The sequence below is a fragment of the Achroia grisella genome, unplaced genomic scaffold (assembly GCF_030625045.1).
Source record: "Achroia grisella isolate CSIRO2021 unplaced genomic scaffold, CSIRO_AGI_Agris_v1 utg1419, whole genome shotgun sequence".
NCBI lineage: Eukaryota > Metazoa > Arthropoda > Insecta > Lepidoptera > Pyralidae > Achroia > Achroia grisella.
The window spans coordinates 350,970-369,205 of NW_026712630.1; the positions used below are offsets into that span (position 1 = coordinate 350,970).

At 31.5% G+C, this 18,236-nt stretch overlaps 2 protein-coding genes across 2 annotated transcripts in view; one reads left to right on the plus strand and one right to left on the minus strand.

Moving 5' to 3' along the window:
- LOC131855436 (TIMELESS-interacting protein) lies at positions 1 to 6,132 on the minus strand. The gene is made up of 7 exons (XM_059206711.1): positions 5,972 to 6,132; positions 5,091 to 5,240; positions 3,126 to 3,272; positions 2,387 to 2,523; positions 1,440 to 1,639; positions 582 to 1,147; positions 1 to 425 (listed from the first exon to the last, which is right to left on the minus strand). The coding sequence occupies exons 2-7, from the start codon at positions 5,236 to 5,238 to the stop codon at positions 163 to 165; spliced, it is 1,461 nt and encodes a 486-aa protein (XP_059062694.1). The 5' UTR covers positions 5,239 to 5,240; positions 5,972 to 6,132; the 3' UTR covers positions 1 to 162.
- A 1,033-nt stretch (positions 6,133 to 7,165) lies between these two features.
- LOC131855437 (trithorax group protein osa-like) overlaps positions 7,166 to 18,236 on the plus strand; it is a 49,238-nt gene continuing 38,167 nt past the window's right edge. Inside the window, exons 1-2 of the mRNA XM_059206712.1 lie at positions 7,166 to 7,233; positions 15,862 to 16,031. Coding sequence (XP_059062695.1) covers positions 15,906 to 16,031 — 126 coding nt within the window. The 5' untranslated portion in view covers positions 7,166 to 7,233; positions 15,862 to 15,905. The remainder of the gene's footprint in view (positions 7,234 to 15,861; positions 16,032 to 18,236) is intronic.

Sequence of the window (18,236 nt, forward strand, 5' to 3'; positions counted from 1 at the left end):
TTGACTTTCTTGCCAGTTCTTCTCAATTGGATCTATATACTAAACTGGACGGTAGGGAAATAAATTAAAATTATAATGTAAAAAAATTTTATGTTCATAACGACTAAAAGGTCCTACATGAATAAATTATTTTTGAATTTGAATTTGAAAACACAAAACAGTTTAGAAGTCATCACTAAAATCAACATCCATGAACTCTTCAACATCATTATTAGGTACATTTTCCTTAACATTGTTAATTGATTTCTCTTTTACATTATTTTCACTATTTATATATTCACTGTCTTGATTTATTTCTTCGTCTAAGTTATCATTAGAGATTCGAATTTTATCACCTTCAATAGGTTTTACGGAATTTTCATCAACTATACCACTATTACTATCATCATCCATTCCAGATACTTCATTTTCTATATTATCATTTTCTTTGTTTACTTCATTTTCTATATTATCATTTTCTAATGTTTCATTATTTTCTACTGTATTTATTTGCATAGCATTCTTTTCTGTATCTGATGTTACATCACAATTAGAAATATTTTCTTCACTATTCATGATATTCATAGATTTTTTATGTTTACCTTCAGTAATTCCACTATCTTTTGCTTTTGTAACAGTTGCAATAGCAGTTTCATCATCACGTTCAACAGTATCATGAATACTATTGTTTGTTACTGTATTATAATCATCTACTTCGTTATTTGTTGTATTGCTATTCGTTAAATCTATAGAATCTTTAGCACATATTTTGCTATTGCTTACAATATCCATATTCTGTTCATGTACATCAACAGTTATTGATTTATTAACAGCTACTTCTTCACATTCGTCATCTGAACTATCGATTACATTTGATCTGTTATGTTTCTTCCTTCTAGGTTCGTCTTCTGCAATTCGTTCATTGGCAAAGTAATTTTCTACAACTACAATTTCATTATTATCATCTGGATCCTTAGTTATATTTGAATTTACATGATCTTCAACTATTATAGTCTCTGTATTGATAGTACCATCACTTTTATTAGTATTATTTTGTATTCTAGCAAGTCTTCTTTCTTCAGCCAGTCTTCTGTTCTGAAGCATTCTCTCTTTCTGCTCATTTGTTATTGATGGTGATGATACTGCCTTTGGCATCATTCGTGGTGTTCTGTAAAATGACAAAAAATGTTCAATTAATTAAGTGTTCAAGTACAGACGCTCCCAAAGAGAGAATGTAAAGATAACACATATTTTGTAAACTTATCCTCGTTATATCAAATAGGTCCTTCTAATCTTCATATAAATTTTTATTAGGATCTGTTTCTGATACTGATTTTAAAAGAAATATAGCGTGAAGATATATCATGACATGGACATATGCTATTTCTTATTTTAAAAAGGCAATAAGGCAAAAGTTGATGGGTAATGTAATAGACACATATGTAACATCCAAAACATACTTGTCAATGACTTTCGGAGTACTGAAAGACTTCACAGAACTGGACGCTGGAGTGGATCTGGCCAACTCTATCTGCTGCTGCAAAAGTTTGTCAAACTCATCTTCCTCTTGTACCACTGGTGTGTCCTCATCGCTGGAATCTTTCTGGACAACTGTCTCCTCGGTGGTGAACTGGTCTGATCTGATTTTGTGTAAATGAACCTAGAAATTTAATTTATAATGGTTTTAATTTTAGTGGCACAATTGTCATAGTATACTAGCTATCCGCCCCTGCTTCGCACGGATGTATACTCCTTTTATATTAAACCTTCCCCTTGAATCACTCTATGTATAGTTAAAAATGCGTTGCGTAGTTTAAAAGATCGAAGCGAACAAACAGCGGAAGCGACTACTTTTTATACTATCTATGTAATAAAGACAAATATGCAAAACATTTTGCATGTAAACATACTGGACAAACTTCAAATATGTATAATAATAATATCTTACGACAAGTCACACAGCGCCATCTAGTCCTATGCTAAGCAGAGCTTGTGTTATAGGTACTAGACAACTGTATTTTATATAACATATTTCATTGTGCTGGAGGTGCATCAGTGGAAGAAAATTAGGTCAGTTAGCTCATCATAGTGTTATTATATAGTAGTTAAAGTTAGTTGTAGTTGTATGTTTTTTTTTATATTAAAGACTAGCCTGTGTTCTGTGTGCACGCAACGGAAGCCCTCAAATATTCTCAATTTTCCCTGTTTTTATTTTGCAACATTTTTCACTGATGCTTCACTTCTATTGGTCGTAGCGTAATGTTATAAAGCTAAATCCTTTCTCGACAAATGGTCTATCCTACACAAGAATATTTTTTCAATTCTAACCAGTAGTTCCTGAGATTAGTGCGTTCAAACAAACAAATGAGCTATTCAGTTTTGTAATATTAGTATAGATAATATTTACCATAACCGGCCGCTTCTTTCCGAGCATCTCAATTTTCTTCAAGCAGTCCTCAAATTCAAATTTTGGGTACAACCTATAAGCCCAGTGCTCAAGTTTCTTTAGAACCAGGTCCAGATCTTCTTTCTCATGCCCTTTTCCTAAAATATAAACATTTTTCCGGGATTAAAAGCTATTTTTGTTGTATTGTTTGTTTAATATTTGTTAATGTGTTTGTGAATGTTATTTTAATATTTGTTATTTTTAAGAATTGTTCCGATTAGTTTGCAATAATGGGGTTGACATGTCTAAAAACAAAAACTCCAAAATAAATCTAGATAAAAAAAAATTAATATGTGTTTTTCTATTATGCGTAATACTGGTAGCGGTCGCAATATCTTAAAAACAAATATACTTAAAAACCATGCAATAATCTTAATCATTACATAGTATAAAACAAAGTCGCTGTCGCTGTCTGTCCGTCCCTATGTATGCTTAAATCTTTAAAACTACACAACGGATTTTGAAGCGGTTTTAATAGATAGAGTGATTCAAGAGGAAGGTGCGAAACCGGGGTGAGTAGCTAGTAATATTATAAACGCGAGATTTTGTAAGTATGGATGTTTGTTACTCAACGGAAAACTACTGAACGGATTTTGATTTAACTTTACAGAAATATAGCTTATGCATCAGAATAACATATATGCTATGAAACCGCGGAACAGCTAGTACGTAATATAATAAAATATAACTTAATAACTACCTTTAAATTTAAAATCCTTAAAATGTTCAGGAATGACCTGTATACCCCTGGGACCTGTCAGCCTGGCTGGATTCAAGAGAAACCTGGGATTCTTTATGACCCTCTTTGTTTTATTCTGTGTAGGATCAACACGCCTTCTGTCTTCCACTGTAAAATTAAAATTAAAAACAATCAACAATAATAATAATAATAATCTCAGGACAATTCACACAGCGCCATCTAGACTCAAGTTAAGCTAGCTAAAGCTTGTGTTATAGGTACTAGATAACTGACACATACATAGATATTTTTTTTTGTAAATACATACATATCATACATAGAAAATACCCAGACCGATACAAACAATCATGCTCATGAATACAAATGTTCGTGCCGTACGAGGAATCGAACCCGCGACCATCGGACGTAAAGCGGTGTGATAAACCATTAGACCGCCGTGGTCAAATTTAAAAAATTATAAAACTAAAATAAAAAAATATTTTTATAAAAAAAAAAAGAAGTAAATTATCAGCATTTTGCTACTTCTGCGCCATCTAGCAGCCAGTTATTGAATGGTTTCAATGAGAGTGAAGCCGCAGGTAAACGCTAGTCATATTATAAACGCGAAAGTTTGTGACTATGGATGTTTGTTACTCTTTCACCCAAGAACTAGCTGCAAATTATGATGAAACTTTACAGTAATATAGCTTATGCATCAGAACAATACATAGGCTATATTTTTTATTGAAATTTAAACACACTATATAAATAGAGAACCGAGCAGCATGAATCATTGGTAATCAACGTCTATGTGACAGACTCGACCTATTGGCTATGCGGTGAGATATTGCATCCTGTCCTATCTGTCCTGTCCTTACAGTATATACTAATATACAAACACGCAAAGCAATATATTTTTTTTCATAAACAATGTACATTGTATTTAAATGTTTGATATATTTATATACATTTATACTTGTAATATTTGCACTGTGAAGGAATAGCATCTGTGAACGTTGGAAACAAACTGGTGTGCTAACTGCTAGACCACAGAGGCTTTCAAATACACTACGACACCAATATACCCGAATCTTATATATAAAATTCTTGTGTCACCATACTCCTCTGAAATGGTTTGACTAGAATGGCTCCTCTGAAATTTTATATTCTCCGATTCTCCTACTGAATATATTCAGTTACTAATAATATTGTTCATACCCCAAAGTGATAAGGGTTGTACCCCTAACATTTTTTTTATTATGTGGCATTAAAAATACATGCAATTTTAAATTTTCACCCTTCTATCACCAACCTTTAATTTTTAATAGGGCAAAACAATGTTTGAAGAGGCTGCTACCTAGTTACTAATATTATAAAGATGGAGAGTTGTTTGTTTGTTTAATCCTGCTAATCTCAGGAACTACTGATTCAAATTGGAAAAATATTTTTGTGTTGGATAGTCCATCTGTCAAGGAAGACTTTAAGTTATAAAACAGTGTGGTATGGCCAATAGGAGTGGAGCTGCAATGAAAAATATTGCAAAAGGTGGGAAAATGAAATAAAGATGAAGTTGCGCAGTCAGGTAGTAGTAAATAAAACTGTCCATTAATTTTTTTTTATTTTATACCATACAGGTGGCAAGCAAGCATATGGTTACCGTAGCCTATGGAGGCCTGAAATACCAAGGGAGTCACATGCGCATTGCAGACCCTTAAGAAATTTATATACCCTTCTTGAAAATCCCTATTTTTAATTACTGATGTTTCTAAGGACTGTATTTTTAATATATTTTAATTTTAGTTTTAAGAGAAACTACAGTCGCTGAAGGTAAAGGCATATATTTCATATTGACAATAAAAAGAACAATAGAAAATGGATTTTAAATATATATAAAAAAATTGAAAATACACACCTATGCTGTCTCTCAAGAAAACTAATGAAAAAAGGAGTTTAATAGTTTTAAGAATATATTATTTACACACATACCAGCTTCGTCTTCTTTCTCACTGTTACTGTCACTGTCTCTGTATACTGACTGTGGTCTATCATCATACTCATCACCCTCAATGACACGCTCCAAATCTTGAGCTTCACCAGCCTCGTCCTCCAGGAAGACATCCTCAAGAAGTGACATCTCTATAATAACATAAATATAACAACATAATAATAATATTTCAGGACAAGAAAGGAAGGAAAGGGGTCGTTAGTAATGTGGATTGATGATCTTATTGCTAGCAATGTACCATGTCAGTTTGACCTCCATGCGGCCCCCCTGGAAACCATCATGATAAATTCTTGGTAAATTTGTCATGATGGGCTAACTAATCTCATGTTCATCTTATCATCCTCCACTGGTGCCCCACCAGCGTAAACAGTTAGCGCAGGCGGGTGCCATCATTTCCATTACCATCCATAAAAAAAACAGAGCTATACAGAGGTTGTGTTATGGGTACTAGACAACCGATATGTACATATTTTTATTTTCGTAAATATATATATACAATGACAATTTCGTAAATATCCAACAATCATACTCATAAATACAAATGTTTGTACAGTTGAGGAATCACACCCGTGATTATCGGAGAGTAAAACGTTCAAAACAGGAGGTATTGAATAGGTGTTATATTAGATCTATACTAAAAAGTAAAGTATGTTAACCACTAATAAAATAGTTTCCAATAGATGAAATATTTTTGCCTGCAGCCTACTTACTTGTTTGTATTGTATAAAATATACAAAGTATAGGTGATCTGAACTATGTTACACGTTTTCACAGCAAAAACAAACAATACATAATAAATAACAAGAAAAAGTGATACTGCACACCACAATACAAATTTTTCAATATATTCTAAAATACTTACCGAAAACTAAGCTCGAATTTCCTTCTTCTGGATATTATATGTTAGTGAAAATTACATATATTTTAAATTCAATAGAAATTAAAGTTTTCGAAATCGAAATATTCTTGGTATTTATTTGCCGCCTTTGTACATTTTACTGACTGAGAGACCCTTGACTTCTTGATTGACTTCAATTGACTGGTGAATGTTTTTTTTTTTAAATGGTGTTGTAAGCGATTTTCTGTAAAATACAATATGTTACATAGAAATTATTGCTAGTTTTCACTTTATTCTAAGATCTGTATTAAATAATCAAGACTGCGATTTTAAAACACCACTACATTACATAATGCTCGTTAATTATTTAGAAACTATAAACTATTTTGTACTATGAACTATCAGTTTGTGATGCACAAAATAGAAGATAAACATTAAATTAATGTCTAGGTAAAAATTTCAGATATTTCAGTATGAAGTATAATGTGATTACAATTGATAACTGAAAATACAAAATGAAGTAGTTATCAATATCACCCTGTTTCGTATATTTCGTATTCGTAAGTTTCGTATAATCTTTTTTACCCGAAACAAAGGGTAAAATACTATAATTTGACCACATTGTTTGACTTGACTGACATCTTTCGTAACAATGTATTGACATTAATTTTACCGCGAACGCTTCTTCTTTATCTACATGAAAAATCCACAGATAGCTAATTTAAAAGGATAGTTAACGGTGTCATTACTATGAATTATAATTAAATATTCATGCAGTTTTCTACAGAGAGCTTTTAATTTAGTAAGTAATCAGTAAATAGGGATATTGCCTCTATATATTCTGTTAAAAGCGCCTTAGGTATATACAATATACCGCATGTATATGTATACGGCGGCATTCCAATTAGAAAATATTTAGCAACTGTCTTGTATAACAAAACATAAAAAACAAAATATACAAATTTTACCTCTCTTTATACAATTTTTATTTTTAAATAAATAATTATTAAACAAATTAAATCAACTTTTTACCATGGAATATAATAGCAGTAAACAAAATCGACCCCGCATTTTGTAAAGTATTTCTAATTTTGTTGTCAGTAAATAGTGAAAAAAAAAAAATAGGAAGTATTTATTTTATATTAGTAAATGAACGTGCCTGCATTCTTAGGAAGTTTAAACATTGAAAAATTTTTCTAAATGGCTGTACTTTTTTTAAAATTCTGCATGTTGTTGCAACACTAGGAAATCACGTGACCAGCTTGCGTTTGAGAGCGCATTCACAGGTATGGAAATTCGTAAATTTTATTTAAAAAATCAGTTTTATATCGGATATTTGTTAGAATTAAGGTAAAAATCAAACATAATTATTTAATGTGTTACGATGTGCGTGAATATAAGGTGTAGTTTGGTGTTGTGCACGATTATTTCGTCAACAAAGACTGTCATTTTGATACCAAGAAAGGTGCTTCAAGAATGGCGTCCCCACATGTGCCGCTGGCCTGTGAAATTTCTTATTGAAAGTGCAAAAATCCATTAACGTGACCGGTTAAAATCTCGTGACAAAGTGCATACATCGAATATTTTGTTCTTGCAATGGAAATCACTTTGCATCCTTTACAATCGCATTTTGCCCTTGCCATAACGCCTGTAATGATTCATTGTCCTGGTTTCGTCGAAAAGTTGTTAAATATTTCCCGTATTTCTACAACCTTGACGTTGCAGCGACCACTTTTAGAGTTTTTGCAGTTTTATATCTTTGGTATTAGTTGTAAATAATACGAAAATTTGGTAGACCCACCCAAATGTTTTGTTTACTAATTTACAGCTTTACGACGCTTTTATTTAATGAGAGGTATATTATCTGATTACAGCGAAATTGTCAGTGATAGGGGACTTCCTCAAGGTTTTTAAGCACAAACACTATTAATACCAACAACGTAGATAATGAATATGCAATGAATACAGTATCAACAGATACAATTTCTTGATATCATTATAAATAAATATGAAATAGAAGTAATCTGCGTTTAAGTTGACTTAATGTAAGCTATTTTTTTATTCTACCACCCATTTGGTATACAGATTCACTAAGTATAGTAAATGCAACTTGCCTGTTGCTCTTTTACTTTATTTTTGTAAGATTTTGTGTGAATTACAAACAGTATGAATTGATGTTAAAAATATCAAATACTAACTGTGCTCGCGTTTTCACCTGCATGAAACTTATAGCCTATATATTATTCTGATGAATAAGCTATATTACTGTAAAGTTTCATCAAAATTCTTTCAGTAGTTTTTGTGTGGAAATGCAACAAACATCCATCTATACTCACAAACTTATGCGTTTATAATATTATTAAGATATATGGTTATTTGACTAAGAAAATAAATAAGTGCAAGTTCTCTAAATATTAAGGGAAATTACATAAAGGATAGCTCTTAAATTATGAATGAATTAATATAGTGAATATACATATAGTAATAAATGTTTATATGGTGAAGCTGTAAAGACCAGTGGCCAGCAGCATTAGAATGGTTAAAAAAACTTTCTTAAAACCATACTAGTCCCTCCATACTGTTAGATAGTATGAGTACAATGAAATAATTTAGTTCTACAATATTAGTTTATTAAAATTAACATGCCAAGTAAAAATTACTTTAAAAACTTAAATGAAAATGATATTCTTGAATGAGCGGTAGAATAAAAAAATATTAAAAAATGCTTATATTAAGTTTATTTGAATAAAGATTATTTCTATTCTATTCTGTTCTATTCTATTCTTGTGTATATATACTAATACTAGATAGCACAATGGATATTGTCTTCTTTAATAGTCACATGAAAAGTAAAATATGATTTTATAACGAAAGTAAAAATTGATTGGTATATTTACAGAATTTTTCCATCCTTCCACTCCATGAGAAAATAATTGAAAAATAATAGGAATGAAATTGTTATATTTTTTCAATAAGTTACAATAATTGTTATATTTTTCCATCCTTCTTTATTTCTCACTCTATAAGAAAATTCTAGAAAATAATAGAAAACTAAAAAATTAGTTGAATGAAATTGGTAAACAAAACATAAATATAGAATATGTCAAAAAATCAAAAAAAATATAAAATGTCTTAGGTGTATAAAAAATAGTAGCCGGTTCTCAGACCTACTGAATATGACATAAAAATTTCTTTAAGAAATTTTATTATTGTAATCATTGTTACATGAGAATTTAATACATTATTATATGTGAAACTCACTATGTTATGAGCACAAGTAAAGCTAGAGTAGGCCAATAGTTTATATTTAACTTAGCTACTCTCCCCGGCTTCGCACCAGTGTACATGTTTTATACATATAAACCTTCCTCTTGAATCACTCTATCTATTAAAAAAACCGCTTCATAATCCTTTGCATAGTTTTAAAGATTTGAGCATACATAGGTATGGACAGACAGTGACAGCGACTTTGTTTTATACTATGTAATGATAAGTTTAAGGAAATATGAGCCTATAACTACTCTCCGTAGCCTCTTATCTGTATTAACTGACTTCATCGTAATTGTAAATGTAAATTAGACTCCAGTCTCTGCAATCAGCCTCTTATTTGGGCCGTTGTGCATGTAGAGCCAGACTACTAAAGTAGCCAGCCAAGCTCCTCCCAAAAGTGCAGAAGTCTCCTGGGTCTTCAAGGAGCGACTTCACTGTTTCATTGTAATTTAAAATTATCTAATTTTATTATGATCCAATATACAGTACAAAAATTTTTAGTATGTAGGTACTATATATTATAATTTATTTGTTGGTGATAACAACAATTTGCATTTAAATGTTATGATTCATTAACAAGCTTTAAATAACACCGAATTATTTGTGAGTTTTATGATGCAAACCATATCTCTATATAATACTCATATGATATATTATACTCATATGATCATACCAACCCTAATTAAATGAGATAAGGAAAAAGTAGATGATGATGTAACTTCCTCTCTCTGTTCCCTTAGATCTTTTAAATTATGTATTTTATTTTAATGCAGTTCTTAGCAATTGATTGAATGTTTATGTGTATAATACATGTGAAGCCGGGGCATGTAGTTAGTCATATATAAATTGAATAGTTACGAAAATTTCGAAAAGTTTATGAATATTATTTAAGTTTGTATAGAGGGAGAGCAGATTACAAATATTTTTAAATTATATTATTAAAAAAAAACATTAAGCACAGATAACATTTTTTTTTTGCTGTTTACACTACATCTGATATTCTTGGTTGTCTGTTTCTATTCAAAGGCTTACAAGCCAGTAAATATATCTAGACTTTGACAATAGACACTTAATAATAATCAAACTTAAAATTTACTGAATCCTAGTTGATTTTCAACCACTGCATCTAAATTAGAGTAGCTGGGATTTTCTTGTAGACTTTATGAATGTTTATTTACTTTATTTAAGATATGTTGGTTTAATATATGACCACCATGCAGCAATGTATTTCTTCATGATAATACCAAAATCAGATTATATTATTTCACTAGCTTTCGCTCGCGTTAATTTATCCCCTTAGGGGTGGAATTTATCAAAATCCTTTCTTGGGAGATGCTTACGTCATAGTAGTTTTATGCATGCAAAGTCTCAGCCCGACCGGTTTAACATTGACAAAGTTTCATATAAACTTTCATCCCCTATTTTATTCCTTTGGGGGTAGAATTAATCAAAATTCTTTCTTAGCGGATGCCTACGTCATAACATCTACCTGCATGCCAAATTTCAGCTCGATCCGTCCAGTGGTTTGGGCTGAGTGTTGATAGATCACTACGTCAGTCACCTTTGAGTTATATATATATATATATAGATATCAAATATCCGGATGTAGACTACTGCTTGTTGACTGTTTTGTTGATTTGGAGTATAAAATACTTGTTTACTGTATTGTTACTAATATATTGTATCTATATTTGTTTATTTTCTTATCACTATATATACATTTAGGTAGTTAGTAATGGATGTTGATTTATTAATGAGTAATTTTAGTCACGACTGGCGTACATTGTTTTCTGCCCAAACAAATATGAACATGTATCAAATTCAAAATATCTTTATTCATGTACGTCTATTACAGACTCTCATGATATGTCAAATCTACCGTCAGTTCGGAATGATTTCGAGATGAGAACTGACAAGAAACTCAAGTTCGTGTTCTATTCATTTTATCAGAGATACCTTGTAATACTATACTACATCTTGTTACTGCCATATCTCACCTACCAACAGACACTTCTTACTTTGTTGGAGCCTGTTTATATAATTTTACAAATTCGTCAAATACCACAAGGACGTATGCATATTCAGTAGGTCTGAGAATCGGCTACTATCAAAATGTGGGATAAAAAAAAATACATACTACCGTAAATTTTCACACTTCTGACATATTTTACTTACCATATTTTTTATAGCGATTATAATTTGTATGGCAAATCAATGTTTGCAGGGTCAGCTAGTATATATATATATATATATATACTCAGTTCCCTTTTCCCAATTTGATTCAGTATTTGATTAGTGCTCCCAGTTCAAGCTGTTTATACTCCAATGTTTAGAATACAAACCTTACTCAATAAATATACGGCGCTACAGTGGAAATGTACAGGAGTCCATTATTGAAAGAATTAATTGTGTTTTCTACGCAATACATTATAATTTCGTACACCAAGATTATGTTGGAATCTCTCTCAATCCATGATGAGTTTCAATTCATATACAAAAAGTATAGAATACAAAACTGACTCTCTCTCTCTTTCTACCTAGCCTCTCAGTCATTGATGAGTTTCAATTCATATACAATAGTTATAGAATACATAACTGACTCTCTCTCTCTACCTAGTCCTAAGTCATTGATGAGTTTCAATTCATATACAATAGTTATAGAATACATAACTGACTCTCTCTACCTGGCCTCTTAGTCATTAATGAGTTTCAATTCATATACAAAAAGTATAGAATACAAAACTGACTCTCTCTCTCTCTCTACCTAGTCTCTCAGTCATTGATGAGTTTCAATTCATATACAAAAATTATAGAATATATAACTGATTCTCTCTACCTAGTCTCTCAGTCATTGATGAGTTTGAATCCATATACAAAAAAGTAAAGAATATATAACTGACTCTCTCTATCCTTTTCCGATTTCATTTGGGGTCGGCTCTCCTAGTCAGTTTCGCCAGGCGTCTGTCTAGGTCGTCATCTGTCTTGGGTAGACGAGTAGTTTATTTCAGTCTCAGGAATACATAACTGACGGGCTTAGGGGATTGTCAGTAAAGTGGACTAATAACCCAATTGCTAGCAATGTACCATGTTAGATTGACCTCGTCGTATTAAACCCCCATCCTAGTACTTCATGCTCATCTTGTCACCCCCCACTGGTGCCACGTCAGCGTAAACCATTAGCGCAGTTGCATCATTTTATTAAATTCAGGTGTGTATTTAACAAAATACATTCCTGACTGTTTTGAAGATGTGTTGTTTGACTCCAACTTTATATCCTAATCATTGTGTTAATTTATTTATTTTATTATTTATTTAAATTTATATATTCAGATAACAGAGATCCAATTTGTTAGTAACAATTGTACTTAGCCTATGTTAGTATATCTAAAATTACATATTGTCATTTAAGGGCCCTCGTAACAATTTGGGTCCAAAAACAAAGTATTGGGCTGTCAAATTTTTTGCACTGCATTTTTAGAATGCTGTTATTGCTGCCCCGCAGTCTGTGCAATAAAGAGGCGATCCGTTTGCGTCTGATGGCATACAGGTCGTCTGTAGATACTGCTGCAAACATTGATGATGATGATGATAATGCATGCACTACAAAAGCGCGGCAAACGCAACAACATTCTGAAAACATTATTATATTGAACTCACAGAGCGCTGTATGCCTGCTGTGTATAGTTAACCCACAAGCAATTTATCACTGTGCTATACTTATAACATGTTCAATAAATAAACAAAAAAACCTGACGGTTATCACTTACCATCAGATGCGCCACAAGCTAGTTTGTCTCCTATACTATAAAAATAATTTCGATGACGTCAACTTTAAATAAAAAGCACCAAAAAACCTAAGCGCAAATTCAGTCCATCCGTTTAGGAGATATGATGTCACAGATAGACACGTTAATCAATTAAGAAGAGATAATGTTTATTCAAATAAACTTAATATAAGCTCTTTTGAATAGTATTTTTTTTAATCTATCGCTCATTAATGCAGATTGTGTCAAGAATGAGGCAAGAAATTGCCTGTTGCTCTTTTAAATAAATGTGGTCCAACTTAAAAAAATTCAGATTTTAACTTAAATTAAATTAAGTTTGTCAATAAATAAATAAATTTAACTTAAATTTGTGAATGCAAAATTTCGGTCTCGGTGGTCTATTAATTTGTAGTGTAGTAACTTCCTTTCGATAGCCGCGGGTTCGATTCCTCGGACGAAATTTTTTTATTCATGAGTGTTATGGTCTGGTAGTTTTCTATGTATATTACATAAAAAAATGTATTTAAGTTGTTTATTTGTTTATTACCTATAGTATAAAAAGCCCTGCTAAGTTGCCGACTAGGTGGCGCTGTGTAAAAATTGCATCCATGTATTTATATCAGTTGTCTAGTACCCATAACACAAGCTTTAGCTAGCTTAACTTGGGTCTAGATGGCGCTGTGTGAATTGTCCTTAGATTATTATTATATTATTTTTAGTCGGGATTTAAAAATAAAAAGCAATTACTTTGCATAAATCGTGAAAACCAGTTCGATCTACATTCATCACCACATTATTTGTATTTGTTGACATTGAACTTCTAGTTTAATGGTAAACTATTTCGAGGTCACAAGTTCGATGCCTTCTCGCTTGAGAAATGGAATTATTTATAGATATGATTCTAAGCAACTTCGTATAATTTGAATCAGACACGTTAAAAACGTTATTTTTTATGGTCATATAATTTTTTTTTTATTAGGTTAGATTTTTTTTATTTTTATTAATTTTTATAGGAATATTGAATAACTATCTGACCCTCGCAACGTCGCCTGCATCACACTTGATATTTATCATAATACTAGCAGAGCCGGCCACGCGTTGCTTTGGCTAAGGTTCTTGAATAAAATAATATTGCGACTATAAATTGAGATGTAAGCTATCCTATCTTTCAAGTTGGATCAAATTGCACACAATGTGCTAATCAAATTTGCAATCGGTTCAGTAGTTTAGTCCATCGCGGACAGACAACGTGACACGTAATTTTTATATATAAAAGATTTCGCCCAATTTACATAATATTATTCCCTTTCACCATTTCATTTCATAATATCTTTTTAAATTATAGTCTATTTGTTATTCTGATGTATAAGTTATATTATTGTAAAGTTTAATTAAAATTCGTTATGTAGTTTTTGCGTGAAAGAGTAAAAAACATCCGTCCATCTATCCATATTCACGAACGTTTATAATTAGTAAGATTATAACTTAAAATGTATTTAGTAATTTTTACATTGCACTGAATAAAATATATTTCTTTCTTTCTTTCTTTCTCTTTCTTTCTTATTAATTGCTGAGCTTGCATACTCTGTTGCCGGGATGTTATGGATATGAAATTTCGGATACGGATAGGTTTCAGATATAGGAATGATTATTATACCGGATACGGATATGAAATTATTTCGGATTATCCGTTAGTTTCTTAAAAACTCATTATTACAAACAGACACTCCAATTTTATTTATATGTATAGATAGATATTTTATCACTATTTTATTATAGACATTTTAATTTTAATAAAAAAAGTTAACATTCACACTATTAATTAAATTCTAAGATGGTAACCAATAATTTGAGTGCTTGACGGAAATAAACATATTAATCTTAGAACAGTTTTAAAATTAATACACTATTTTATTCCCCAACACTCTTCACTTGTAGACCTTCAGTTGCTGACTTTACGAGAAGTCATAGAATATTCTCGAAACAATATTGTAGAATGTTTTATACGCAACCAAAAATTGTTTGTTTTAAAACTTTGGATTGCGTTCTGGTTTTGTTGTTACATAAACTAATTATAATACTAAAGTTTATTCTCTAAAACTAACTGTACGGTTAGTTAGTTAAAAATCCTTTAGTGTTAACTTAGGTGTTTCTGTTTCCTTCAATCTCAAAAACTAAGTTAACCTCACCGCAGACCAAAAACTTATCTTACTAATATTATAAACACGAAAGTTAGAATGGATGGATGTTTGTTACTCTTTGACGGAAAAACTACTAAACTGATTTTGATGAAACTGTACAATAATATAGCTTATGTACAAGAGTAACACATAGGCTGTATATTTTATGCGAGTGAAAACACATGTAGCGCTAGTTAGTATACTTATATTCTTGTGTTTTTGACTTTAGCTACTAAATTTTGTAATTATTTATTACTAGCTGTGCCCGTCATTCACCTGCGTGATATTTATAGACTATGTGTTATTTTTATGTAAAAGCTATATATATTATAATACATTCCTTATTAAAGAGTAATCGTCTATCGTGGTATGGGCATGTAATGCGTAGGAATGAAGATCATATCCTAAGGACGGTGTTATATATGAATGTGGATGGTTATAGGGGTAGAGGAAGAAAAAGAGATGGATGGACTGTGTGAAAGATGATATGGTGAGAAAGGGAGTAAATAACGGAATGACTGCGAACAGAGATGAATGGAAGAGAAAAACATATTACGCCGACCCCAAATAAATGGGATAAGGAAGAAGCAGATGATGACATTCCTTAGTTTTTGCGTGAAAGAGTAACAAACAGCCATCCATCCACACGCACTAACAATAAATAACAATATTAATCAGATGTTTTTATGTTTGTCCACAGCTGCTTGTAAATAGAGGCTGTAAATATAACCATAGCAAGTAAAAATGAGTTTGGGTTCGCGCGCCACCAAGGGTGGTGCGAAAACCGGCGGGGGGAAGGAGGGGAAACACGCGCCGGACAAGAACAAGGCCACAGATAAGATACAGACAAAGGAGAAGATCAAACCACAGGTGCGTAATGTTATAACTGTCTTCCATGTATTTATATTGTAAGATATATCAACTCTATGTACTAGTAAAAGTATGTATTGTAATAAAATAACATTAATTTAACTATGTCTCTAATACAATTTATTTAGCAATTAAAATACAACCAGCACATCCTGTGCGCAAAGACCGAATGCCGCGGCTTTTTTTTTTTTCCGGACTATGATGCTGTTGGCCATAGCTGGCCTTTAACGATACCGAGTAATAATGAAACTACCTTCTTTTAATATAAAATATCAGATTTTTCGATAATATCGATGTGAACCCTAACAATATATTGGAACTATGTAAATTTGTTCGCAAATACCCAGATTTATACAAAAAAAGAGTAGATATTAAACAGAATTATTCTGTATTGCAAAACAAATTAATGCTTCCAGACCCCAAACTTAGTTTGCACTCATCTGGTCCTATGGCAATGTCGATAAAAATATATAATAAAATACCGAAAGATTTGAAAAATATAAAAAAAAATTTTTTTAAAGATAATCTAAAAAATTACTAATACAAAAATGTTATTATAATGTCAACGAATATTTGACAGATAAATTATAAAGTCAGTCTATAGTAATAATGTATACAGACCGATTTGAAAAATAATATATAAAATAATCAAATTCTGTTAACACTGTATCTCATTGTAGCTTGCTGCGCCCATCAGGGTCAATGGTGCTCTTATAATAATATGTCAACCACTATTGTATCACTATGGAATGCAAATGAATAAATAAATAACTAACTGTTATTCGGAAATTCAGAAATGATATGTCGGTGCAGCAGTACTTTTATTTTATTCCTTTTTCAAATTACACTCCGCCAAACAAATTAGACGCCACCAACATCACGTGACTCGCTATGGTGTTTAATTTGATATGTATGTAACAAATTAGTTAACTGAGTGTTCTTTATGCATTGAAGCTAGGGATGTTAAGGAGATCCGTCACCGTAACCGAAACTGTCGTATAATTTTGTTTATTGATAGTTTTTGAATCGGATTCTAATTGTAACTTATAATATATAATGTAATTTCTAATTGTTATATATATACATATCTATATATAAATAGATAGGGCGGTAAACCATAAAATGTCAATAAATGAAAATTTTAATTAATTTTAATGGAGATGGATAAAGTCAACAAAGTCACGGACCGCTGTCTGAAAAACCATATCTATCGGATATCCGATATAAAAAAATGTCCGTAACCGTAACCGAATCCGAAATAAAAGTTTCGGACAATATCGGATACGGGCGGAGCCTATTAAGACACGTTATGAAACCATTTTATAAGCTGTTTGTATTTTACTTTTGAAATTCCTCTAAAAATTGTTATCCGTAACCGAAATTATCCGAAACTAACGGATAATCCGAAATAATTTAGTATCCGTATCCGTATCCGGTATAATAATCATTCCTATATCCGAAACCTATCCGTATCCGAAATTTCATATCCATAACATCCCTGGTTGTAGCCCACTCATGCATAACGTAATATCTCCTTTGGAAAGATTACACTCTATCCTGAGGAGATTAAAGCCATCGCTCCTAAGAATATCCTTCAATTCTTGTCCCTGACGGGTCTAGGTAGCGAACTCTGAAAAAGGGCGAGCACAATAGATCTATGATCTATAAGTACATGGCGAAATTATGTTTTAACTTAACAACAATCTGCAGATTTTGCCAAGCAGAAGAGGAAACGCCACTATACATCCTATGTGGTTGTAGCCTACTCATGCATAAACGTAATATCTCCTTTGGAAAGTTTACACTGTATCCTGAGGAGATAAAAATTATCGCTCCTAAAAATATCCTTCAATTCTTGTCCTGATAGGAAGAGCTTGTAGTCAGGTCTGTTATCCCATAATAAACATCACAAAGAATACTAATTCAAAAAAAGAAATTTTAGACATTCCACAGAAATTTCTTGGCTAGCGGTTGCAATCTCATTTTAAAATTTTTTCTTATTAATATTTTCTTTTCTCTCGATTAATCCTTACCAGTTAAAATTATATCAAATTATACTCTGAACTATTTACATTTTTATTATACACACAACGCACAGAAAGTCACCAATTACATTGCTCTTTTTATTTTATATTTATTTTAATTATTATTTTCACGTACTCTCAAATGGGTTGAAGCTGAAAATCAGTGTTTTCTTCCCTGAAC